The sequence below is a fragment of the Crinia signifera genome, chromosome 4, assembly GCF_055691185.1.
Source record: "Crinia signifera chromosome 4, ASM5569118v1, whole genome shotgun sequence".
Lineage (NCBI taxonomy): Eukaryota > Metazoa > Chordata > Amphibia > Anura > Myobatrachidae > Crinia > Crinia signifera.
Genome location: NC_139220.1, coordinates 134,838,632 through 134,864,047, shown reverse-complemented (window position 1 = coordinate 134,864,047; position 25,416 = coordinate 134,838,632). Strand labels below are relative to the sequence as shown.

Sequence of the window (25,416 nt, the reverse complement as noted above, 5' to 3'; positions counted from 1 at the left end):
TTAATTCTACTTGGTGTGGGATGTACTAGACGGAAATGCGTCAGAAACACCGCTTTTGGGCTTTGAAGGCATTTCCCATTTGTATTATGCCCTTGGCCACGGTGGTTCCAATGCAGAGAGTTATAGAAGACTATGATACTTCTTTCAGCATAGGTGCTGTAGAGGGATCCGATCTTATCTCTCCCAGCATCCCCTGCGGAATCAGTGTCACTCGGCCCATGCGCAGAGGAAGTCCTGGGCCGAAACCTGGACGTTCATGGACAGTGGTCTATAACGAAGGGCAGCTTTTATTGGGAGAGCTTCTCTTTGTTACTGGTCACATATGTAATGATTATCGGTGCAGGGGCTAGATGGATGTCCTGCCCTTAGGCTTATATTTTCAGTCATATGTCGTAACATTTTGAGTTGTATTTGCTTTTATATTTTGTGTTACATTTTTTTTGCCTAAACACCTTTTTTCCTTTTTTTTTTAGATTCTTAAAGTGCAGCACAGAGTTAAAATAAAAAGGAATTTTGCTCTGAAATCTGGAGAAGAAATTGCACGGGCAAAAGCAATGGCTAGTCAGGAGCTTGGGAAGCGAAAACTGGAGCCCGGCAGTATTATTGTATGTTGGGCTTTTATTCCACAAATCCTATTTATCCATAAACCAGTTACAAGTATTTCCATTTTTTTGATGTTCTGAATTCTTTAAGTTTATCAATCTCCGAATAAATACTCCTATTTATTTTTAGGCAAATAAAATATTTAAACCAGATACTGGGCTGGTGGGCAGCCCCAACAGACAGTCTGCAGAAGCTATTGCGTTGGAGAAGAAACGACTGCAAGAACTGGAACAGGAATATGCTCTTAAAATTCAAAAGCTAAAAGAAATGCAAGCCAAGAAAGAGCAGGCTGTACACCATCCCACTGTGGTAGAAGAGCAGCCAGAATTTGTACTCCCACAGCCTTCTCTGCATGACCTCTCTCAAGACAAAATAACATTAGACACTGAGGAAAATGAGCTGGAAGATGAAGATTTGGCAGTCTCTGTTAAAGAACGGAGGAGATCATTCCGTGACTCAACTTCTTTTACCAAACCTAATCTAAAGCACGCAGAGCATACTCCACATAAGGAGAGTTCTAGCACGCCTTCCAAGGTGGCCGTAGAGGGAGCAGAACTTTTCTTAGGATTAAATATTGATGAGCTTAGGAGGCTTCATTCCAGCACTGGCAACCTAACAGAGCTACTTTCAAAGGGCGATGCACTACTAGTGTCTCAGGACAAACTCTCCTCAGGGAAGGTGATTATTTTAATCTGTCCTGGTTGACCTGTCTTGTCATATAAGTACTTTTAAATGTCAACCTCTAAATATGTTGAATAGAAGCGTGTTCTCACATGTTTGACTTATGATGTGATTGTTGCAAATACAATTCCAACCGTTATTGGTAATGGAACTAGTTTGTTAGAACACAGATGGCATATTGTTAGTTGAGAGAGAAATAAGAACCGCTTTATGGAAGTAAACAAACTATTGTACAATACAAAATGTACATGTTAAGTTATCTACCTGTGATTATAAAGAACTAGAGATTTAATAATTTTTAGATTTCTTTTAAAAACATATTTATTCCTAAGAGCATTTAGAAACACTTGGCCAAATCTTAAGGCTTTGCCCAACTGACTTTAAGGGCGAAATGTAATCGGGTGAGATTCAGAAAGTGAGAGATTTGTTAAGAAATCTCCCAAGTTTTTTAAAGCGGCAATCATTTATACTGCAAATTCAAACTGGTTTTGCAGTATAAATGATTGCCGCTTTAAAAAAACCTGGAGTTTTCTTATCAAATCTCTCATCCGATTACATTTCACCCCCTATTTCTTTCTCTTTTTTTTTTTTTTTTTTGTTTCAATTGGCTATTCATTTCCGTGCGCACACTTTGTAAATAGAATACATAGTCAAACAAATGGAGGGAAAAACATTTTGCTCAGCAGAGTAAAAAGTCCAAAATTTGAAATGTAACTATTAATAGGCTGGAGAGTTTGGCTCAACTTAATATATTTCTAAACGTGACCAACATTGATTTTCTAATTTGATTTCATCATTGAATTTTGCCTGTGAATGTGGGAAAACGTAATCTTTTAATACATCTGGGTGTAGCAGACAGAGACCTGATTAAATACTTAGTTGCTTTTATTCTATACGAAAGTGTTTAGTGCCAATTCTGGAATGTGTCTGCACATCATTACCTTACTATTTTTCCTCCAGTTTTGGTTGCTGTGCTTAGGATTTTTTTGTGTTATTTTAATTCACACAGTTGATATATTTTCCAGGAAATACCAGTGGATGTGGAGTTATTTGCAACACAGACAAAACAGATTGATGCAAAACCGTTGCCTTTTGGCCACTATAGAAGTCCCCTTCTTGCTTTCAAATCCTATAGGTAAGAAAAATACTGTATGTACAGAATGGCATAATCCAGTCTGTGTGCATATACTCTGTAGGGTGGCTTAAAATATCCTGCGTTTCATAACGTTCTTAAAACCGGGGTCCAGTTCTTCAGATATTTAAATGCGTACCATTAGCACAATTCAGTTGTCGCTCGGATTGGGAGCCCATTAGTTTTTAAGAGCCTAAAAGCATTGGGTGGCTAAATCCGACTAATGCCTGCAACACGAAAAGAGTCTTTACTAGGCTCGCTAACAGGGCACTTCGCACTTCTCTGCTTGCCACCTCAAGAGGCTGCTAACCCAAACGTTGGCTCCAGCAGCGAATGTACCTAAATGGCCGAACAATTGACTAGCTGCCATAAGGTACGTTCTAGTTTCCAGTACCAAAACAACTGAATTGCCCCTTTTTAAGTGACTTTTTTATTATTTTTAAGGATGGGGGGATGTTCAATTAGCTGCTTGATTTTTGGTTTAATTAATGGGGCTAAATGCGCTCCCCCTGAGCCTTTGAGAATTTTTCTTATTATTTATTTATTTATTTGCAGTTTCTTATATAGCGCAGCAGATTCCGTTGCGTTTACAATAGTAAAATGTTACCTGTGTTTTTTTTGACTACATACAAGCTTACATTCCTTTCATGACCTAGTGATAAAATGTCACAAGCTGAGCGTTTCAGCGTGGTCTATTTCACCCACTAAAATTATGAGGTTTACTTTTGTGTTCAAGAATGATCTTGTATTTCCTTATCCAAAAAAACATGGCAGCTGTTTCTCAAGACTCAAATGTCATCTGTGGGTTTATTATCTGAATACTGATGACCTTGTACAAGCCATCAGAGTGGACTTAGAGTAAATTCTGCACGTTGTCTTTGATATGGCTGTGTGTGCGGCAACCAGGTGATTGGCATGTCTGAGCATTATCTGCTGGAAATCTCACATACCTGTCACTTCAGTCAGAAAGTAATTACAGCTGTCTGCGTGTGCCAACAGGCCTCCATGTGATGCAGTCACTTGAGTCTAGTTTGGTCATGTGTGATGGGAAATGGGGATACTACCTTTTCTAATCTCTTGCTGAGTGACAAGATTGGGACGGAATCATACATTGTTCCACATGGATCAGTAAAAGAGTAAAATAAATGCAAATAGTAACTTTTTTAAATATTTGAAAAATGGAAGTAAAAATATCCCTGGCAAACTTTTTTTTTTTCAATAGCAAATAAATAAGCTCTGGCCAAAATAGTTGTGAGACGGAGAAATATTTGAACCGATGACCTAGAACACTGTGGCCGCATACGGCCATGTTCTATCGATGACGTATGCATGTTTGTAAATTAGCCGATGTGGGATTCCCGACCATCTAACAGATGGAATGGGTACGAATGAATGCATTCGTACCTATTCGATCTTAATAAATTTCCGCCTAAGTGTGTCAAAGGGTTACTGGTGGGTGATTCAATATCATCAGGGCAAATACGCTGGGGACCAATGGTGCAGCTCTGCGCATGGGCGATTATCCTCATGTGCAACGCTGCTGTGTGGACTCTAAACGGAAATATGTCAGTTTAGACTGACTCTTATTTCCAAAGGGGAGAGAAATCATTCGATGGTCGGCGAGGGGATTTTTTTTCAGACACATACCCTCGCATGTTACCAAGGGGATGCGGTGGGCGGTTGGTGGGCGTTGTTAAGCAGCAAACGGTAATGAATCAGTCCCCTGGCCTGTAATTGGTAGTCCTTCATCAGGTTTTCATATAGGTAGTTTTAAATTTGAAACATTGTTATTTTTCAGTTGGCTTTACAATAGATTCACTTTAATACAATCATTTAACCAAGTTTTTAAATTGTGTGGCCAACTAAAACAGTGCTCATACACTAAACCAACGAACCAGCTTACTTCTCTACAGTTGAAAAATGTAACTTCTACTGTTAAAAATAATGTAGAAAACCTGTATTGCACATAGGCCACTTCCTCAGCAACTTTTGTTGTGCAATCTGCCTCTCCCCAGTACAGAAGCGCTGCTAGTCACAAAAATCCCCTTCCTGCACAGTATTGCTGGTTAAACTAGTCAAACAATCTCCCCTCCTACCCCGCACACCAGTGCCACGCACACGAGGAGGGGGTTATTTTATGATGAACTCTGCTGAGGGGGGATTGCACACAATTCAAGTGGTTTGTCACACAACGCCCGCACATTCCCCACACAGCTTTGCTTGTCACACAATCTCCTCACCCTGCACAGTAGCTGCATGGCAGCGCTTGTCACACATGATTTTTAGGCCTCTATTGCGGATTTAGAATTGTAACCTTAGTAAGTTTGCTTTTATGGTTTACAACTCTTTCTGAGCCCTCTTCTTATGGTGGTATTTTCCTGCAAAATCTGTGAATGATTCTCTATACCAGGAGTTAAATATTTAAAAATAATAACTAAGGAGTAGTGGGCACACAAATTAATGTATATGCAGTGCGGTCATTTATGAATTATAAGCTTGCGAGCAGGGCCCTCCGATCTGTCGGTTTGTTTCTACCCAGTTTGTTTAATCACTGTTTTTTTTCAATTGTAAATTGCAACAGAATATGCTGCGCTATATAAGAAACCATAAATTATGTGAGAAAAAAGCAAGTGTAGCCATAGCGGGTTGCACTGTTTTTGCATTTTATTCAAATCCATGGTTTAGGAATTGCTGTAGTTATTTTGCATTTTTTTTTATAGATTGTGTTGAGTTTTCTGTATCGGACTTGTCTTCGGAATTCAAATATTTCTTTTCAAGCCATTTGTCACTGAGGTGGATAGCAGTGTAGTCCACAATATCCTGTTAGTGTTTTATTTTCTTAGTCTTGTGAGGCACATAGGGTTATGGACCATGTTCATGCTTGTGTAGCGCTCTTCTCCTGCTGTGCAGTAGTTATAACATCTATGTACACAAGGTGGCTCCCTTCTACCATATTTTAGTGAATCCTGACGTAATAAACTTTAGCCCTATAGTAAGTATTGTGCTGAGAAGTTGTACTTTGCTGCTTCTAACATAAAAAAAATTCTCTTCCTATCAGTGCCTGTTTGCTGGTGCAAAGACCATAGCTGATCAAATATGAGGCATCTTGTAGATTGTGGTGCTGCTTATCTCTCCTTAGCTAGGTTTCAGTAAAAATTGATTGCTTCGATAGGTTTCCAGATGGCTGACAGACCATGTCTAGTCACAGTCAATAGGTGGGTGCGAAAAGTTAAACATGCTTTCGCACTCAACCGATTATTTTTTTTTTTTTCCTTAAACCGAATTGTCGACTTTACCATCCCAGTGGTCCTAGAGGAAGAATAGAATAGTGTGCCTGAAGTGGGTTGGGATCATTTCGTCTACAGCATGATGGTCGACATGGGTCTAAGTCGACATGGTTCGAAGTCGAAGGGCCTTTAGTTTGACCGGTCATTCGTTCGACAGGTCATTTTTTCGACAATGTCTCTCGACAGTGAAAAGGTCGACATGAGTTTTTCAGTTTTGTTTAACCTGAATGTCAACACAGTCGACATGGACACAGTTTCAAGTGCACCGCATGCCCTCGCTGCGCTTTCAGTGCATTGGGCAAGGTGCCTCGCTGCGCTTGGCACACTATTTTGTTTCTCCCACCATGCCCTAGTGGATGGTAGGGCATGAAATACCGCCTGTCGGCACATGACGGCTCACGAAACATTAAAAAAACCCATGTTGACCTTTTGACTATCGACCTAGACATTGTCGAACTAATGACCTGTCGAACTACCGACCTTTAGACCTAGAACCATGTTGACATTTTCCTATATCTACCTTTTCCCATGTCGACATAATGACTATCGACCATCATGCTGTAGACCAAATGACCGCATCCCGCTCGAAGCATGGCAAGTGCACGCGGTGTACTTAACGGTGTCCATGTACACATACTGGTTTTCCGTGTCAAAATTTTTATTGTTACTTTTGTCACTGTCAGATTAACTCATGTCTAACTTTTGTCAATGGCCAGTATTCAATGCTCCCAATTCTCCGTTTTTTTTCGGCGAATCGGGCTGTTTTCACTCCTTGCGCTGAATCTGTTTCACTGAAAATGTGATTCACCCTATTCAATGTTCACAGTTCGCCGAAAGCAAACAGTGAATGCCGGCCAGTTCTCAGTTTCATGTTCGCTGCAAGTCGCTGGAGTATTTCAATGGGGTTTTCACTGGGATTCGCAGAGAGTGTATTCAATGCTAGGATGGAGAACTGCTTTCTCCATGATTTTTGCCATGATTCGCCGTTTTGCATTCGACATCTTTTTTAGGTGAACAGGAAATAAAGTGTTTTGGGGGGAAAGTTTGGTGTGTAAAAATCTGATTTTTTTTTTTTCTAAGGGGCATGCTATTTGTAATCATAATATATATTTAATTTTATTTTAATTTTTTTTTCTACACTTTGCCCAGCAGGGGGCCGGGCGCTGAGAGCCGAGAGCCGTGAGCACCTCATTAATATTCATTTATTCACTGCACTCTGGTCCCAATCATTACATATGCACGATCGGGACCAGGGAGTGCAGTGGCTGATACCAGCCCCCTGCCAGCTCTGGGGTTAAAATTCGCCGCCAGGGGCTCGATGCTCCTGACTAGTTGAATAGGGTGACACGGAGGGCTGGTAGCGAATGCTCCAACCCTCCGGAACCCTGCGAATGTGCAGCAAATCCTAAACAGGATTCGCTGCACATTTCGTAAATGTGCATTGAATACTGCACAATGTCTATAACTAGTGCATGTCTATTTTTTTGTCGGCCTATTGATGGTCTGTGAGCTATACTTTACCCGTGCCAATAAAATACTACTATTCTGATGTAAAACCTTATGAGATTGCATGGCTAATATAGTTGAGGCCTCTTAAAGAGGTAATCCTGCTTCAGGGGCTCACTAACACTCCGCATAGCTTCAGCTTAATCAGCAAGGCTGTGAATAGCTGGTATGAGCCAGAGCATTCGGCCATTTCAGACTGATTGGATTTGCTGCATATAGTAGAGTATATTCATGAAACCTGATGATAGATCACGGACATCTTGAGGCTAGGATTTTGGTCTTGGCATACTTTAAAATCCAGCAAAGTACTTGGATGGTGAATCTAAGTCTGCTCTGCAGTACTTCCATGTTATGAGGTTTTTTTTCTGTCTGAATTGAAAAGGATCATTTCTGAAGATTTATTTTATGTCTGCGAGCACCCTAATGCGGGGTACACACCAGGACGACCCGCTCACGATGACGCGGGGGGGCACGACCCGCTCACGATGTGCACCGTGAGCGGGTCCGATCCGATGGCGACCCGCACCCGGCTGTATGGTCGTCATTGAGATCCTACCTGCAGCAGGTAGGATCTCAATAACGACCGACCGACCCGCGGGACCGCGCATCGGATCGGTATCGGTCCACACCAGGTCAGAAAAGGGCCCAATCAGCACACAATCTACATCCAATTGATCGGAATTGGATCTAGATTGTGCGGATCGGGCCCTAGTCGTCCTGGTGTGTACCCAGCATTAGACCCTACCTCTGTTTAGTTTCTTTTGTCATTTTGAGGAGGTGTCTGCTCCCAATTCTTCTAACAATGGGATGGCAGACTGCCTCCTCTTTTAGTGGGAGCTGCCTGTTTCTCTTTCAGAATCCCCTGGAGGCCCCCCTTTGCCATCCACAATAGAGTACAAGGAGGAGGGGGCAGCAAAGTAGGGAAGTATGCCTCAAGGGTATGTATGGAGGTGAAGTTCCACAGCAGACACATGCATTAAGTACAATCCTCATACACATCCTTGATTTTTTGATTTGCAAACTTGGTGGTGCCCCCTCAGATCCTGGCGCCCTAGGCAGCTGCCTAATGGTAGAGCCGGCCCTGGGTGAGAGGCATTGTTAGCCCAAGCACTTTTGTACTACAAGTCTTCCCGACTCCTTTCAGGATAGTCCCTGGTCTTCGGTGAGAAACACATGAATAGAAAATGTGTTACTTGTTTCCTAGCATGGCGCCCAGATTTCCTACGTACGGCACCGTAGGGAAATCGCATCGGCCATTATAGCGGCATAGCCATTTTTTTTTTTACTTTTTTTTATTTTTTTAATGTCATTTTTTCTATCCTCATTGTACCCCACTATATCGCATCGCATCGCGTTGCATAGCATGTCCTGCAAAATCGCATGCGATTTTATAGGGTGTGCAATGCCATGACATTAGGTATACAAGAATATGATTGTATGTCCCAAAAATAGGTTTAACGCACCCCCTCCACTAGCCACACCACCCCGAAGCGTGGCGAGCCCCAGCGGAACGCATCCTCCGACCTTTTAATTCCCCCACTATCCACGTGGCGTGGAGTTGATTTTATATAGTGTGGTGAGCCACCGAAGCGTGGCGAGGGGACGCGTATTACTTTACATGTATTCCACTGCACTCACCACACTATATAAAGTCAACTCCACGCCGACGTGGATAGTGGGATAATGGAAAAGTCAGAGGACGCGTTCCGCCACACCTCACAGGGCTTGCTGCGCTCGCCACGCTTCGGGGTTGCATGGATAGTGGGGGGCTGGGTTAAACATATTTTGGGGACATACAATCATATAATTGTATACCTAATGTCATAGCATCGCACACCATATAAAATCGCATGCGATTTTGCAGGCAGATGCAATGCGATGGCCTGGGGCTGAGAGAGCAGTGAATAAATTAAATAGGAAAATCGCATTGCACATCGCATGGCCCTAAAATGGCCCATGCAATGCGATTTTCCTACGCAGAATAGCCCACTAAGCAAATAGCTTAGTGGGCCCCGTTCTAGGAAACAAGTACCGAAAATTCTTACCAGGATGAAATTCACAGATGTTCCACCTGATCCTTTTTACATTCTGCCTGGCACACGTAAGAATGCCAGTGGTTAAAATGCAGACTCCGACATCCAGACAAATGGAATACACACAGTATGCTTAACTTCCCCCTGCTTGCTAACACTCCCTTCCCGCAGCCTAACCATAACCCTCCCCTTGTGTCCCTTGCTTTTCTCAATCTCTACCTCATTTCTTTGCAAATTAATCAACTCTTTTGGGTTTCAGTATCCGCTGTATGAAGATGATACTAAAATTTACCTGGTCTCCCCAGACTTGTCACCATCTTTATTGGTCCGTGTCACTGATTGCCATTTTTTCATTTAATCTTCGATGTAATTTTGCCACCTCAAACTGACTATTTCTATAACAGAATTATTCTATTTCCACCAACCTGATCTCTCTCACTGTTAAGGACACGATCAATCATTCCTACCCACAAGCTCGCTGCTTATGATTCAATCTTGACTCTGAACTATCCTTTGTTCCTCACATTCAACCTGTCTCAAAATAATGTTACATACATCTATAAAATATATCTAAAATACCACCATACCTTACACAAGACACTACTAAAACACTAATCCATGCTCTCATCTCCTGCATTGATTATTGCAATATTCTCCTTACTGGTCCTCCCCAATACAGAAATTCTGGTCCTCCCCGAAAATTCAAGCATCCCCTGTAAACTCGCCTATTCATGCAAGTTTATCAGATTCCAGAACTGCTCAAATTACCTTTAGAAACCTTTCCCATCCAACTATGTCCCCACTGTACAGCACAAACATATCTTCACATATTCTCTCTCTCTCTCACTTTTCCATCCTCCCGACCCCTGGCTTACATTGCTGGGGCACCGTAACATACAGCCCACCAATAACCTTTGCAATATGTTGGACCATTATGCAATAGATAACACCTATTCTTGTGTATCAGTCCCAATAGATTGTAAACTTGCGATCAGGGCTTTCCTACCATCATTACTATCTGTAACTACCCTGTTTGTCAGCGCTGAATAAGAAACTTCTAGTAAATGATAAAATAATTATTGGGTGCCGGATGACACTCCAGCAGGGGGGATCCCGACAGTAAGTATCCCAACGTTGGAATCCCGACTGCCGGTGCTCCAATGGGGGGGATCACTACACACAAAGGGCTATTCTCTGTTGTGGGGATCCACAACCCACATAGAGGGAGAATAGAACCTATGGGGTGCGTAGTGAGCCACCAAGCCTGCAAAGGGCTTCTTTGTGCTCGCCCTCCTCTCAGAGCACTGGCAGTTGGGATCCCCCCCGTCGGAGCGCAATACCACACCCCATTTGGGCACACATTACAGCAGCTTGGTGGTGCAAGTCGGGCTGCAGACTATATGGCCTTTGCTGCGCAGTTGTGTCAGGGGACCATCTGGTCTTTGTTTTTTAAAATTTAGTTAAGGCATATACCAAACAGGCGGTCCCCTGACACCATATATCATTGACATTTCTATGGGTGCTGCGTATTGAGACTTCTGAGCAGTCGTTCAGAGACACCTTTGGGGCTTATGTGTATTTAATGTGGGTTTTTTTATGGCTGCCTGCAAGAAAATCCGTCTTTACACGGAAGAGACCATCTACTACTACCCAATTAACATACAGATAGTGGTAGATGCTCAAAGTTAGTTCAGTAAAACTTTTCAGGTGCATGCAAGGGAGGGGTTAATACTTAGTAAGTAACAAGACATTGGTTCCTCCGGCACACTGAATAGTTTTAGCAACCAATCTTCAACACTACATGATAATAGAATTCAGAGATATTGGTTACATATACCTGCGCAGGTGTATGACATGCCCTCAAGCCGCGTCAAGGCTTCTCTGTATATTGGGGGTCCCTACCGCTATATCTAGGTGCAGGGTGTGGCACCCCAAAAACTATCATAAGCTAGGAGGCCCAGCGCGGCACACCAGTGAGATACTATAGTGTTAATAATTAGTGATACCCAATTAAGTTTGCTATGATCCTACAGATGTGATATGCTCCCACAGGTCTCTTGCCCCTTTAAGTTCATAAGCTCTACTGAGCAGGGCCCTCTTCACTCGTGCTTTTTTTCCCTCCTTTCATTGCACCTCAAACCCAGGATTTTGCCTGGTTGGTGAAGTACAGTATGGACCCTGGTCAAGGGACGTTGTGAAAGCACCACAGCTTATAACCTTGGTCGCCTTCTGTATAATGGGCGACCCTGGATTAATGTGAAAGCTCCTGACCTGGAATCACTATCCCTGGTTCAACCTGACTTTGGGATATACCTAAAACAACTTAGGTGACACCAAATCCCACTATTTTCTGCCGGAATGACACTTATTTATGATGCTTATTTCTGACACTTATTCTGTACTTATCCTTTATTGTCAACTGAAAGTCATTGTTTCCTGTTTTTTTTGCTTATTAGATGATGTACTTTGGTGTTGCAGATCCATTACGGCACCATATAAATAAAGGATAATCATAATTGTATAGTAAGAAGTTGTCAGTCTAGTAATCTAAAGAAAGGGATAACAAGGTGCTTGGAGGCTAGTTTTCAGCCCTAACGCTGCAGACCATGTGAGCTTTGGATGTCCTAGCACAAAAGCACTTGGGTTCACGGTGCAGGGGCTCAATATTAAACATGGTTTAATATTTCTCTGATTTTTTTTGTTTTTTTTCATGATTAACATTTCTCTGATTTTTTTTTTTTATACATTAGTTCCATTTAGAAATAAGAAAAAACCTCCTATTAGTAATATGAAAGCATGACTGCTATTATGAATAAACCAGGTTTTAAACATTTTAGTTATTAAATCTATGTATTTTTTGCAGGTTCAGTCCATATTTTCGTACAAAGGAGAAATTACTACTAAGCTCTGTGTCTTACAGCAACATGATTGAACCAAAAACTTTTTTCTGTCGCTTTGATCTTACTGGTACTTGTAACGATGATGACTGTCAGTGGTAAGCAGCTTTTCACATTGTTTAGTGCATCATTAGCTGTAAACCAATTAAAACTGCAGTTGACCATTCACTCCTTTTCTAGGCAGCACATGCGTGATTGCACATTAAGCAGGAAACAACTGTTTCAAGATATTTTGTCATACAACTTGGACCTGATTGGATGTTCTGAGAAGAGCACAGATGAGGAAATTATAACGGCAACTGGTAAACGAAGCTGCTGTCATTATATTGAAAACTTTCATTTGCAAAACATTGTGTTTAAAAATCTGTTTCCAATATTAGTTGAGACTCCAGTTTTCTGTTTAAACCTGGTGGCTTAAATGCTACTTTTTGGAAATGGTGTTTTTGTGTGCCAATCTATTATTGGTGGAGGGGTGTTTTTTATTTTTTTTATTTATTTTTTTCTTCTTCGTTTACAATGTTAGCACATACAACATGATCTCAAACTCATTATTGTAAACAAGCTTATAAACTAATTTAATATGCTCATCCATTCCAATGAATGTAGCTGGAAAACTGGCTGATCATAATTGGAAGGAACACACAGGCACCTTTTTGTACAGCTCTCTGCTTACTGGGCACAATTGTGTTCAAGAAAAAAAAAAAAATTGTATGAACGGTTATATACTGGTCATTCATTTATACACTGAGGGTGGTATTCAGTTGTGTCATGCCCCTCTAAAGTGAGATATAGTAAGGTGATATTCAATTGATCTATATTTCTATGCATATCACATTCATTATGGTCAGGTTTATCCATCTCAGCTAGTCACCCCTGGGTATAGTGAGCTGTAATGCTGGTACAAAACAATTAAATACCGCCCTGAGTGTCTGTCACATAATGCAGCAGCTGCAGTAAGATGCAATTTTGTAAAAGAGAAAAAAAGCCTTACACTAGAAGAGTTACAGGGGACCTGGCAGCTGACTCCCATCAGGCATCTCACACTATGGCCCTGATTCTAATCTGTTTGGTAAGCTGCAAAGGTCGCAGATTCTGAGCATTTGTTGTGCAATCCCACCGAATCGCTGTCCCAGCTTGCGCCATATCTCCTCGCAACCATGCGGGGGATGTGTTATGAAAACACACCCCCTCACATGTGCCCGCTGCTGAAGAAATCATTTGATGGTCAGCAACCATCGAATGATTTCTCCAAGACTCGCAAATATAAGTCAGTGGACACTGACTTATATTTGCGGGCCCCGGACTGAAGATGGGGGGGGCAGGTGAAGTTAGCCGCCTGCCCGCACACCGCGTCACTCCCACATTTACATGGGAACTGCCAGCATTTCATGGGCGTTCCCATACAATTGCTAGGCGTTACCATGTTGGAACGCTGCCGAAAAGGCATTGGCGAAATATACCTGAAGTTGGGAAAACAGATGCAATTGTGCTGGCAAAGTGGTGAAAATGGGTGGATTGACGGCTAATTTGCTGATCCGGGTATTTTTCTCCACGTCAGAATTTTTCGCCTAGGCTAATGATTGGCCCTCAAATCGAATAGGGTAAATCCCCATTTGCCCTAAAAAAACAAAAACAGAAAAGTGCCAATTTTTTTTCTAAGGTGAAAAAAATCTGATTGTCTATTTACCTGTTAGTCATTGCCGTATTCTGAAAGAATACTTAAGTTATTTTGTTAATTTTGTGGAGATTTAATAGTTGGTCTGGTTACATATTAATGTTAACGTTGTGCTGAAACTGCTATAAACTGTAATTAAGATCCAGCTATAATCAACATTAAGCTTTTGCCTGTATACTGCTTCCAACTCCTTCTAATGGTTGGGACAAGCCAATTTTGCAGATGTAGGGCTGTGTTTCAGAACCTCATTATTATAACCATGTGGGTCCCATTTTGAAAGTTGCTATACATTTTTGTGATGATAACATTTTTTCTTTTTCTTCAGAAAAATATGTTGATAAACTCTTTGGTGTTAATCGTGATCGTATGTCAATGGATTTGATGTCTGTTCTTCTTGTTAGTTATGTCAATGAAAGCCGAAATCACAGTAAGTCTTTTTCTTGCCTTTCTTAGGAAATAGTTTTTCTAAATTCCAGATCTTTGTTTTTTGATAATGGTGGGTAAAAGTGGGTCAGCAGCCAGAAACCATTTAGTTGGACAGTTTCCTAACATGTACCGTTTAAATTACTATGTATCCACACTTATGTCTCTCATTTGTCAGAACGACAGAGATTTGTGTTGCTTAGTACACTTTTCCGACCGTGCAATGAAAGTCGTTAAACACAATGCCATCAAAGCAAGTAGCTGTTAATTACACCGGACTGCAAAAGATCATTGCGTAAAACTCCACAGATGTCCCTTTTTGTGTGTGGGTGGGGCAGCGTGCAATCATGTTTGCATGTGAGTAAGCTAGTAGAAATGTTCGCCAAGCATTACCAGAATACAACAGAAAGTGAAAACGCAAATAACAGCGATTTTAAATATATAGTGGGTTTGTCTTAAATGCTTTAAAAAATATATTATACATAAAATAATGCAAATTTAATATACATAAAATATATCCATACTTGAAGCACAAATATTTTAACACTTTGGTGGTATGCCTGCAGCGGGCCGTCCTGGAAAATTTCCGGGCATACCGTGATACAGTAGGTGTGCGCCAGTAGTGCCTCCAACTGTGTGCCACTGGTGCACCACCTCTAGAGGCATCCCCCTGTCGCTCCCCTCACGTGCTCACCTCCTGCAAGTCCTCACTCCATCACTCCCCACCCAGGTGATCGTACACCGGGGCTCCCCTGCCCCCGCCGCCATTCACAGAAGTGAGCATGCGCAGGCAGGCTAGGGGCTGCTCGGATGCACTCGGGAGTTCGGACGCCAAGCCTGCCAGGTCACTGGTTTAAATAGCGGTGGGGGCAGTGGCAGGGGCACCCCAGAGATCCGGAGTCTGGACTGAGTTGTGAACAACAAGGGGGTGGGGGGCCACAGGAGAAGCTGTCCCTAAGTTCTGTGGTGTGTATTTCTGGGGCAGGACAAACCTGCCCTTGTAGGTTTGTGCTGCCCTAGAAAAACCCACCACTCAAGGGGTTCAATCAGTATGGCTTTATGAGATATATAAGAGTGCATCCATTTAAGTGTGGCCAGTCCCTCAATAGACAAATTGGATGATCTTTTTTTTGCACAAAGTTCCACCTGTGGAATAATGGAGTAGATGTAATCTCACCACTGGAGGAATACTAGGGTTCTTAGAATAAGAATGGCAGAAGACCGCTGGAGGAAGATCTGTGGAGTGGATGTATTGACCCGTTTGTCCTCTCTATAATATGGTGAAATGGCAGGTTCTGGAGTCCAATAGATGGAGTGTGTCGGGGTCTAGGAATGCAGGCTGGTAGTTTGATCTCCTAGGTTCACAGATCTCCTCCAGCGGTCTTCTGCCATCCATGCCCTACAGGGAACCCATGCTATTGTGAGGACATTGGACAAGCGGATTGTAAGAACCTTGGTATTCCTCCAGTGGTGAGATTACATCATGCATTCCTGCTTTCCTAGACCTTGGCACACTCCATCTATTGGACTTCATTATTCTGCAGGTGGAACTTTGTACAAAAAAAAGACCATCCAATTTGTCTATTTAGGGACTGGCCACACTTAAATGAATGCACTCCTAATACATCTCATAAAGCCATACTGATTTAAATATTTGTGCTTCAAGTATTGATACATTTTATGTATATTCAATTAGCATTATTTTATGTCAAGTTATATTAATATAGCGCCTGAATCCCGTACCATTTGTCATTGTTTCAAGCAATACCAGAAGAAGGATATTTTGATAGTAAATTTATACCACTCTCCCTCCAGTTCTAAACTGGGTCAAACCTGAGAGCCCCATTCTGCTGTGGTGTCGATCCAGTTTATTCTGAGGTGCATTAGTGGCCAGTAGTTTCAGCTGCAATAGACATCGGACATCACTGGCCCCACCCCAGTTTAACAATTTAACATGACTATGGCCCTTATTGTGATCGGTGCGGCCGGAGCCGATTATGCGGCCAGGACCGTGCGTGCGAAACCCCGCCTTCCATACGGATCGCCAACTCCGTCCGTATGCGGTAAGAAGCTGTCCAAACGGACCGCACGTGTATTTTTCACGGAATACGCCTCCTCCATCTAAGGGAACCTCCCCCATCTAAGGGAACCTCCCCATCATTCGATGGTCGCAGGACCGAGTGCTCCACCAGCACCCGCAACCTCAGACCACAAAAGCAGGGATCTGGGCGGGCAGCTGACAACCGGCGATGTCATATATCCGCCCCCTACACGTGCGTCACGGCCGCATTACCATACGTACGCCCAGCGTTTTCATGGGAACGCCCATGAAACGCGGGGCGTATGCATATGGTAATGAGCCCAAATAGCCCTTCACGCCCCTCTCCACCCCCTGGTCGGAGTGTTCACATATCATGCGGGATTTGGCCGTACGCCCCGCTCGCACATGCGCAGAGACGCCTCTGCACATGCGCAGACACAAAACATCGGCGAGCCGAACGCACGCGGATATTACCGCACCGATCAGAATAAGGGCCTATGTGATCTACTCAAGAGCTAATAAATTTTTAAGTCACCTAGTAATTATAAATCTACACTGGATGATTTGGGTGTACCAGCCTTCAGCAGCACAAAAATAACTCTAAAAGAAACAATCGCTGATTTTTTGCAATGATATGGTCTCTCATACAGTATATTGCATACCTCCCAACTTTCTGGACATTAGAATAGAGCACCCGAAAAGGGGGCGAGGTGTAGGTAAATGAGGGTGTGGCTTATGTAAATTAGGCTGCAACCTCATTTTCGGCCGTGGATAGTCGCTATGCGCACGTCTATTCTGTGAGATTGGGGGGACTCCAAACTGCCCCCCCGCCCGCAGCGGGACACTGCCGGACGCGGGAACGTCCCCAAAAATCGGGACGTTCCCGCGTTTAGCGGGACAGTTGGGAGGTATGTTATTGTGATATACAATGGAGAAAAATATCTCAACATCGTTCACGTAAATCTTATCACTTGAAACAAAGCAATTACACATGGAAAGGAAATTATTCTGTTTGACCATTAGTAAATCTACCCTTATGTACATATTGTGACTAAATTGCTTGTGGTCCTATGCATGCCTACACTTCAGGTAAATTGGCACAACTTACTATATCCCTCCTCCATGTGCTACTAGCATGCTTCAGCAACATTTGAAAACATTTCCTTCTGACTTTATACAATTTGCGCCCTGGGTTGAGCGCCAGCACTGGACAGTACAAAGGGGGGAACCTACCCAGTTACACGCCCCTGTTTTGTTGTATTTGTGTCTGATTAGCCACTGAGCTTTTTATTTCCCACAGCACCACCACATACAACTTTTAAAGAAAAAAGGAAATGGAAGCCAATGTATTGGAAAAAGCCAGTTGTTGAAAGCAGCAGCAGTGATGAAGATGATTCCACAAAAGTGGTCAACTCTGGTAAGACCGAAAATTAAACTTGTTTCAATTTGTTAGTTTGTCTGTTTGGGATTACTTAACAAACAAAAGTGTGTCTTAGCTGTCAGACTCTTGGAGCTGTGGGTGATAAAACAGAGGGGCAGCAGAGTAGGGTGTTTGGGAGATTTCTCTCATATTTGGCTGTTGGTGTGTTTCATCACAAAGTTCGGTTTTCATACTCTGAAGCCTCTTGGATACTTTCTCTCATTGTATTTTCAGAAAACTACCCAGCAATGGACTGACAAGTCTCATCGTTATTCAAGAATAATGCCTGTCAGATTTTAGTTTACCTGCGTGTCTGCTTTTTTGTTACAAATGTGACTGCTAAGGGTATAAAGTGGATGCTGCTTTTCCTGGAAGGATTGCAATATGGCATTTTCAGATCAGAATTGGTGCAGCTGACTTTGTGTCTTATGGTTTATTTTACAAAAGTCTTTATAAATTTTTGAGCTGAATATGTCCTATGCCTATTAATTTTGGACAAAGACTATCCTTTGCCTCGAAATATTCTTCTGGTTTCTGGTGACCTTACCACGCCTACCTTATTCACAAGTAACTGTTGCCCCTTGGCTATTTCTCCAGTCACATGGATATTGACTTTTATTTTTGTAATTAGCAGGAATTTCTCTCAATCTTCCTTGCTCAGCAGTGTGGGCTTGTAGCGGCTGCTCTTGTGTTGGTTGAGTGGTCTTTGTAGTCTATTGAGAATTGCAGGTGGTTATGGGAGACAAGGATGTTTTCTTGCTTGCTACAGAGTGGAACATGAAGAATGCTCAAGAAGTACAAATTTGATTTTAATGGTATGGTGTAATCAATTGCTTTTATAGAACTTCATTGCAGTCAACAATTGCTAGTCTACATGCTCATTGTTATCCTTGTTCATCTGAATGGATTTTTTTTTTTTTAATTTAATTTATAGCTCGACTCCCACAGCCCAAAACAAAAGCTCCTATTTACGATGCTGTTGTCACTCAAGACGATGTCAGATATTTTACAAATGAGACAGATGACCTTTCCAACCTGGAGGCAAGTGTGCTTGAAAACCCTCAAGATATACAACTGTGGATCAAACTGGCATACAAGTGCTTAAATCAGAATGAGGGGTAAGTAGCTTTTGTTTCTGTTCCTGTGATTCTACAATACTAATCTGACAATTATTGTGTGCAAGATTTATTTTCATTCCTAAATCTAGTTTTTTCTCCCACTGTATTCATTGACCCAAGCCACAATCCCATCATTGTTTTATTGAATTTAGCCGGAGGTGCCGGTTTCATACCTTCTAAAGTCATTCTTGTTTGTTTGAAGGCAATAAATAATACTGTGGTTCCTAATAGCAAAATGTGCCAGATTGGTTAAATCAAAGCTTATATAATTAGTTTGCTATTTTATAATTGGTGGAAACAATGCACTGTGTTAAGTTAAGCTAAGGCACTTACTATAAACCTTTCACACCTCCATGTTTAGGACCTGTTAATAAGTATATATAAGAAATGTTGTACAGGTTATATATTTAAGCAATCTGTGACCAAACTATTCTATGTTTCTTTATACATTTTTATGTACAGCCAAATGTTCTTGCGTAAAGATGAAGATTTCCTTTGTCTGAAAATAGTTTCATTTGTTGCATCCAAGGATGCTAGCTGTAAACTGAACATACCTTCTTGTATGGGCATCTTTATAACATTCTCACGGTAGCTGTGTACCTCAAATGGCACAGTTCTGTTCCTTGTTTGTAATGTGCGTGTTCAGTAGTAATGGTTTACTTTTATTTTTTTGAGACGGTCAATAAATTAACTGGAGGGTGTGAGGGGACATTTTATGTAAATTGGGCATAACTGATAGCATAATATAGTGTTTTTTATAAACAAATCGTTAAATTGCTTATGGTCATGCTCATTTTGTACTATAACCCAAATAGTTTTTTTCTGTTAAATTCGTAATTTTTTTCCCCATAGATCAATTTTTTTTTTCTTTATTAATTGTGCTTTCAAGGTTTCTATTTTATTGGTCAGTCTAAATCTACCCTATTTTTATATTGCACTAAAATATTCTACCCAAACTATAACACATTGTATGTATATACCTTTGTTGGCTGCCTAACCCACTCAAGCATACTTATGATTGTTATGCCGGTGTCGGCATCGCCAGCAATGTCGAGATTTAGCCATCTGTGTTGTGCCTGCCGGTCAGGATTCCAGCAACGGGTTTTCGACCACCAGAATCCAAATCGCCGTCAGGGTGACTGCATCCCCTTACACAACAGAACCCTTTACGTTGTATCGTGTATGTTTATAGGACATCCTCAGAGTGTTTAGACTCATCGTTAAATGTGTTATCCCGGGCACTGGAGCATAATCGAGATAATCCAGAGATATGGAGCCACTACCTCAAATTATTCTCCAAAAGAGGATCTAGAGAGGAAATAGAGGAAATGTGCGAGACAGCTGTAGAATATGCTCCTTCCTATCAGATATGGTGGCTGGTGAGTATTGTCCTTTTTTTTTATCAATTTTTTTTTTAGATTTGTATCTTATTGTTCGGTCTGTTTTTAATAAAGTGAGGTTTTTAGAAGATATATATATATAAAACATTCTTTGTTGAAAGTACCTTATGCAAATTTAAACGTCCTATACTTCCCAGCTAATTGTATTTATGTATAAAGTATTATAGAAGTGGCCTTTATATATTCATAAAACCAATAAAATTGCAGCTATTAACATTTAGAAGGTGCTAGATAAATAAGTAGATGCTATGGGCATTATCTCCACTTCTAAAAACCCACATTTAGTATTATCCCATCTAGTTATTACCTTACTCACAAACGTTCTAGTGGTCATGTAGATCAATCCTCCTTTGATTACTAATCGTTACAGTGAAAACTGCATATATTTCCAACTGTAAAGCGCAACGGAATATGATGCGCTTTATAAAAAATTGTAAATATTTATTCCCTATCGCCTTGCATGGGACAGTTGCTCTTTCCATCTCTTACTGCCTGGGTCCACTTATCCAATTGTCTTCTTTCCCTCAGTTCTATTGGAGCTTTGACACCCCTGGCCAAACTAATCCAAAATTGTAGTGTTAACTAGCATGAAAGCTCCTAGTGGACTGAAGAAGTATGAATACCTCAGAAAAATAATACATTTTTTTTTCAGACCCTTTGTACGGTAGTGATAGTTTAGGACACGCTTTCTTTATCATGTTCTTTACTGTATTCTATATAACCTAAATGTGCTTGACTGATCTTGTGAGATTGTCCGACATCTCTGCGATTTTCTCTTGCTTACACTGGTTTAGTGTCAAAGGATACTGTACTTTAGGTGGTCAGGGGGTTGCTTAGCGATTGTACTCTCTTCGTGGCCTTTTTTCTCTTGCGATTACAATTCATTTCTAGAAGTCTAAACGGGCTTCTAAATTATATGTATTTGACTGTAATTTAACACTTGGGATGTTTTCTCTTTTTTTTTTTCTCTTTATGGGATTTTTTTTTTTTTCTCTTTATGGGATTTTTTTTTTCCTACTGTAGTTTCTGACCTTGGAGAATTCCTTTAATGGAAAGGACCAAGTGTGTAACCGTGCATTGCAGTACCTAATGCACAAAATAGAGGGAGAGGAAAAGTCTGACCTGCTTTCCCTGCAGTGTCTAGAAATGTTGCTGTACCGAGTACAATTACACCTGGTTACAGGAAGACTGCAAAATGCTCTCGCTATTTTACAGGTAACTGAATACAGTACATACAATAGTGACCATAACCTTTTATTTTTTGGGGGATGGATATTTTTTCATTCTTGTCCTGTTAGTAACCAAGCAAAAATCTGTTCAATTTTTGGTTTGTGTCCCTTCAGCAGATAGTCTGTAAATGAGACTCTGGGGGAAATTTACTAAGATGGGAGTTCTATTTTACATTCGATGTTGCTATGGGCAACCAATCAGAATCTACTTATTTATTTAGCACCTTCTAGAAGATAATACTATATATATACTTGAGTATAAGCTTACTTTTTTTAGAACATTTTTTATGCTGAAAAAGCCCCCCTCGGCTTATATTCGAGTGAGGCTCCCACTTGAGTCAATAAGTTTTCCCAGTTTTTTTGTTGTAAAATTAGGTGCCTCGGCGTACATAAAATCTGATTGGTTTCCCATAGCAACATCCCATGTGAAATAGAACTCCCATCTTGGTAAATTTCCCCCTCAGTGTTTTGTAGTCGCACATTAGTGTCGTTAAGCAGAAGCACCTAGATGGAATTAAATGTAACTTGTCATGATGTAACCACTGGAAGTAAAGGATTCATTGATTACCTTGTTTAAATAATTATACTACGGGGATTATTTGTCTCCTTTATTTAGGGTTGTCTAACTATCTGCAAGCAGAAACACATCCACAATGCAGCACTTTGTGAAACGATAACATCACTCAAAAGATAGTGTAACATCATAGGTTGTAAATGTTAAAATCTATTACATTACAGATTGAGTATCCCTTATCCAAAGTGCTCAAGACCACAAGCATTTTGGATAAGGGATTTTTGCTGATTTTTTTTTTTTCATACTTACTTGGTACCCTGATTGTGCCCCGATTTGTTCCACAGTGGCCATCAGAATCGGGCGGCACAGGACAAAACAAAAAACACAAAATATCCTGAAAAACCACGATTTCCTGAATTTTTTAATTTTGGAATACACGGATAAGGGAGACTCACCTGTACTATATAGAGAGATGATGTTTTGTTATTACACAGCTTGCGTACATGACAAAAACTTGTGCTTCCACTATTTTTAATGAATGGATAATTTTTTTTCTTATTTTTTAGATAATGTATAAAGAATACAACTACATAGTAAGCAATTTTACAAAGCTTTAACTTTTTGTTTTTAATGTGCTTCACAGAATGCTTTAAGGTCTGCTTGTGAGAAGAGTGTAGCAGATCACCTTACTTCCAAGGATCGCTGCTTAGCATGGCTTTCTTACATTCACCTCATGGAGTTCAGTAGTCTGCCTAATTTCTATGACTCAACAATTTCCAACCCCTCCAGGATAGTTAACAAGGAGCCATCTCTAATACCTTGGCTGAGTCCCCAAAGTGTAACGACTGATCCTATCATGTTGCTTGCTCTATTTGAAGGTGTGTCATACTGTTGCTGATTTGCAAGTGTACTTATTGTTCCTTTTTACTTTGTTTACAGTATTGCATCAACATTGAGGACCGCAGGATTGTTGCTAGGCCTCTCGGTGGTTGTGTGTGTGCTTGTTTGATTCTGTTACGGTTTTATAACCATATTTTTTAAATAGAGTAGCTACAATATACAAATATAGTGACTTCTTAAATGGTGCCCCACCTCTAATGTATTTGTATTTGTGTTTACTGCAGTTAATTTTTTCTTTACTTGCTGGTAGAGTTCATTGGCTCATCATAATTTTAAATGACTAACGTAGAGATTGCAATGGGCTATGTTCTTATAGAAATAGCTGTATAGCAGAAAGTAATGTGGCAGGACTTACTAATAAATGCTAACCCTTTTATCGGTCTTGATGTCACAATATCATGGCATCCTCTGACTATTTGTCCTGCAAAACAGTGGAACGTATGACCAAGGGCAACCAGCAAATGCTTGGGCGAATATCCAGATATATATCATATAATTACGGTTTATTTTAAAACAAAATGTTATTAGGAATATACCTATATTCAGAAAATGGGTAAAATCAATCATCGTAATTATAGCACTTTAATAAAAGTAGTACTGGTGATATTATTGAAGGTAACCATAGTGCATAAGATATTAATGTACAGTTCTTTACTGGGTTTATCACTGGCCACCCCTAGTTATAGGATCCTGGCCAAGTTCTCTGATGTAGAGGTATGACTTATGGTACAGGAAAGGTATCAGTTCTCCTTTACGCTTACCCTTTTCTCTGACATGCAGCAGGGACCACTGGAATCACATCGGGTATTAGAGCTGGGAATGCTGGGAGCTAGGCACTTCTTAATAATAATTAGGGGATACTGGCTCCTCCCCTCTAAGACCCACAATCCCCCAGTGAGAAAATTGTGCCAGGGAGTTAGGTCACAGTTTTTTCTGCTCCTGCACATTTTTCTAGCTTTTGATATATACAGACTGCCAACATCTCAGGAAAAGAGAACGAGCCTGTTAGAGGCCATCCGGATCTTGCTGGAAGCTCAGGTCATCATGCCGGTCCCAGCAGCTCAGAGGAACACAGGGTTCTACTCAACCCTCTTTGTAGTCCCCAAGCCGGATGGGTCAGTCAGGCCCATTCTCAACCTGAAGCCGTTGAATCTGTTAGTCTCGTATCAACCATTCAAGATGGAATCAATCCACTCAGTGATTGCTTCGTTGGAGCCAGGGGAGTACATGATATCATTGGATATCAAGGATGCTTACCTACACATCCCGATTTGGATCTCTCACCAGGCTTTTCTTCGTTTTGCCATCGGTCGGGACCATTTTCAGTTCAGGGCTCTGCCTTTCGGATTATCCTCAGCACCCAGAGTATTCACCAAGACTCTATCAGTAGCCGTTGCATACCTCAGAGGTCAGGGGGTGATAATAATCCCCTATCTGGACGATCTCCTACTCAAGGCTCCAACGAGGGAGTTATTGGAGAGTCAGGCGAGGTTAACTACGCAGACGCTTACCAGCCTGGGGTGGATAATGAATTTCAAGAAATCCTCTTTAGTTCCATCCAGAAGGATCTTGTTCCTAGGTCTTTGGTTAGACACGGAGTCTCTGAGGGTCTTCCTGCCAGAAGACAAGATCCAGGCTATCTTGCTCTTAGTGCAGAAGATCTTACTTCCACAGAAGATCAGCCTCCATCTGTGTACTCAGCTGCTAGGGAAGATGGTGGCAGCCTTCCCAGCTCTGACGTGGGGACGTTTCCACTCAAGACCTTTTCAGTGGGATCTTCTCAGAAAGGGTGCGGGCTCGCACCTGAATCTGCACAGGAGGATCCACTTGTCGGCCGAGGCAAGACATTCTCTACTGTGGTGGCGACACAGAAGGAACCTAATAGAGGGTCGTCGGTTTGCAGTCCAGGACTGGATTGTGTTGACAACGGACGCAAGTCTCCGCGGCTGGGGGGCCGTAGTGCTTCATCTCTGCCTCCAGGGCAGGTGGGACCTGCAGGAGAGTCGCTTGTCCATCAACGTGTTGGAGATCAGAGCCATTTACAATGCTTTGCTGGAGGCTCAGGAGTTCCTTCAGGGCCAACACATAAAGATAAGGTCGGACAATGCCACGGCAGTCGCCTACATGAACAGGCAGGGCGGCACGAGGAGCAGCATGGCCATGAAGGAGGTAAAGAAGGTTCTGCAGTGGGCAGAACGGTCAGGAGTAATTCTGCTGGCAGTGTTCCTTCCAGGTCGGGAAAATCTAGAGGCCGATTTCCTCAGCAGGGAGGACCTTCATCCAGGAGAGTGGTCTCTCAACCCCGAGGTGTTTCGGGAGCTCACCGACAGGTGGGGAGTTCCCGAGGTGGATCTGATGGCGTCTCAGAAGAACCACCAACTACCAGCATACCTGGCACGTACAAGAGACCCTCAGGCCATAGCGGCAGACGCTCTGTCGACTCCGTGGGAGTTCAGGTTTGTCTACCTGTTCCCGCCACTTCCACTTCTGGGCCAGGTGCTCAAGAGGCTCAAGAGGGAACCAGTGCAAGCTATTCTGATAGCGCCCTGGTGGCCTC

At 41.8% G+C, this 25,416-nt stretch overlaps 1 protein-coding gene across 1 annotated transcript in view; it reads left to right on the top strand.

Annotated features, from left to right (window-relative positions):
* The window catches only part of ZFC3H1 (zinc finger C3H1-type containing), an 85,102-nt gene that overhangs the window by 43,451 nt on the left and 16,235 nt on the right, over nt 1–25,416 (top strand). Inside the window, exons 14-24 of the mRNA XM_083182547.1 lie at nt 474–605; nt 733–1,281; nt 2,310–2,419; nt 12,106–12,237; nt 12,320–12,441; nt 14,140–14,241; nt 17,579–17,695; nt 18,633–18,816; nt 20,009–20,195; nt 21,240–21,431; nt 22,603–22,837. Coding sequence (XP_083038673.1) covers nt 474–605; nt 733–1,281; nt 2,310–2,419; nt 12,106–12,237; nt 12,320–12,441; nt 14,140–14,241; nt 17,579–17,695; nt 18,633–18,816; nt 20,009–20,195; nt 21,240–21,431; nt 22,603–22,837 — 2,062 coding nt within the window. The remainder of the gene's footprint in view (nt 1–473; nt 606–732; nt 1,282–2,309; nt 2,420–12,105; nt 12,238–12,319; nt 12,442–14,139; nt 14,242–17,578; nt 17,696–18,632; nt 18,817–20,008; nt 20,196–21,239; nt 21,432–22,602; nt 22,838–25,416) is intronic.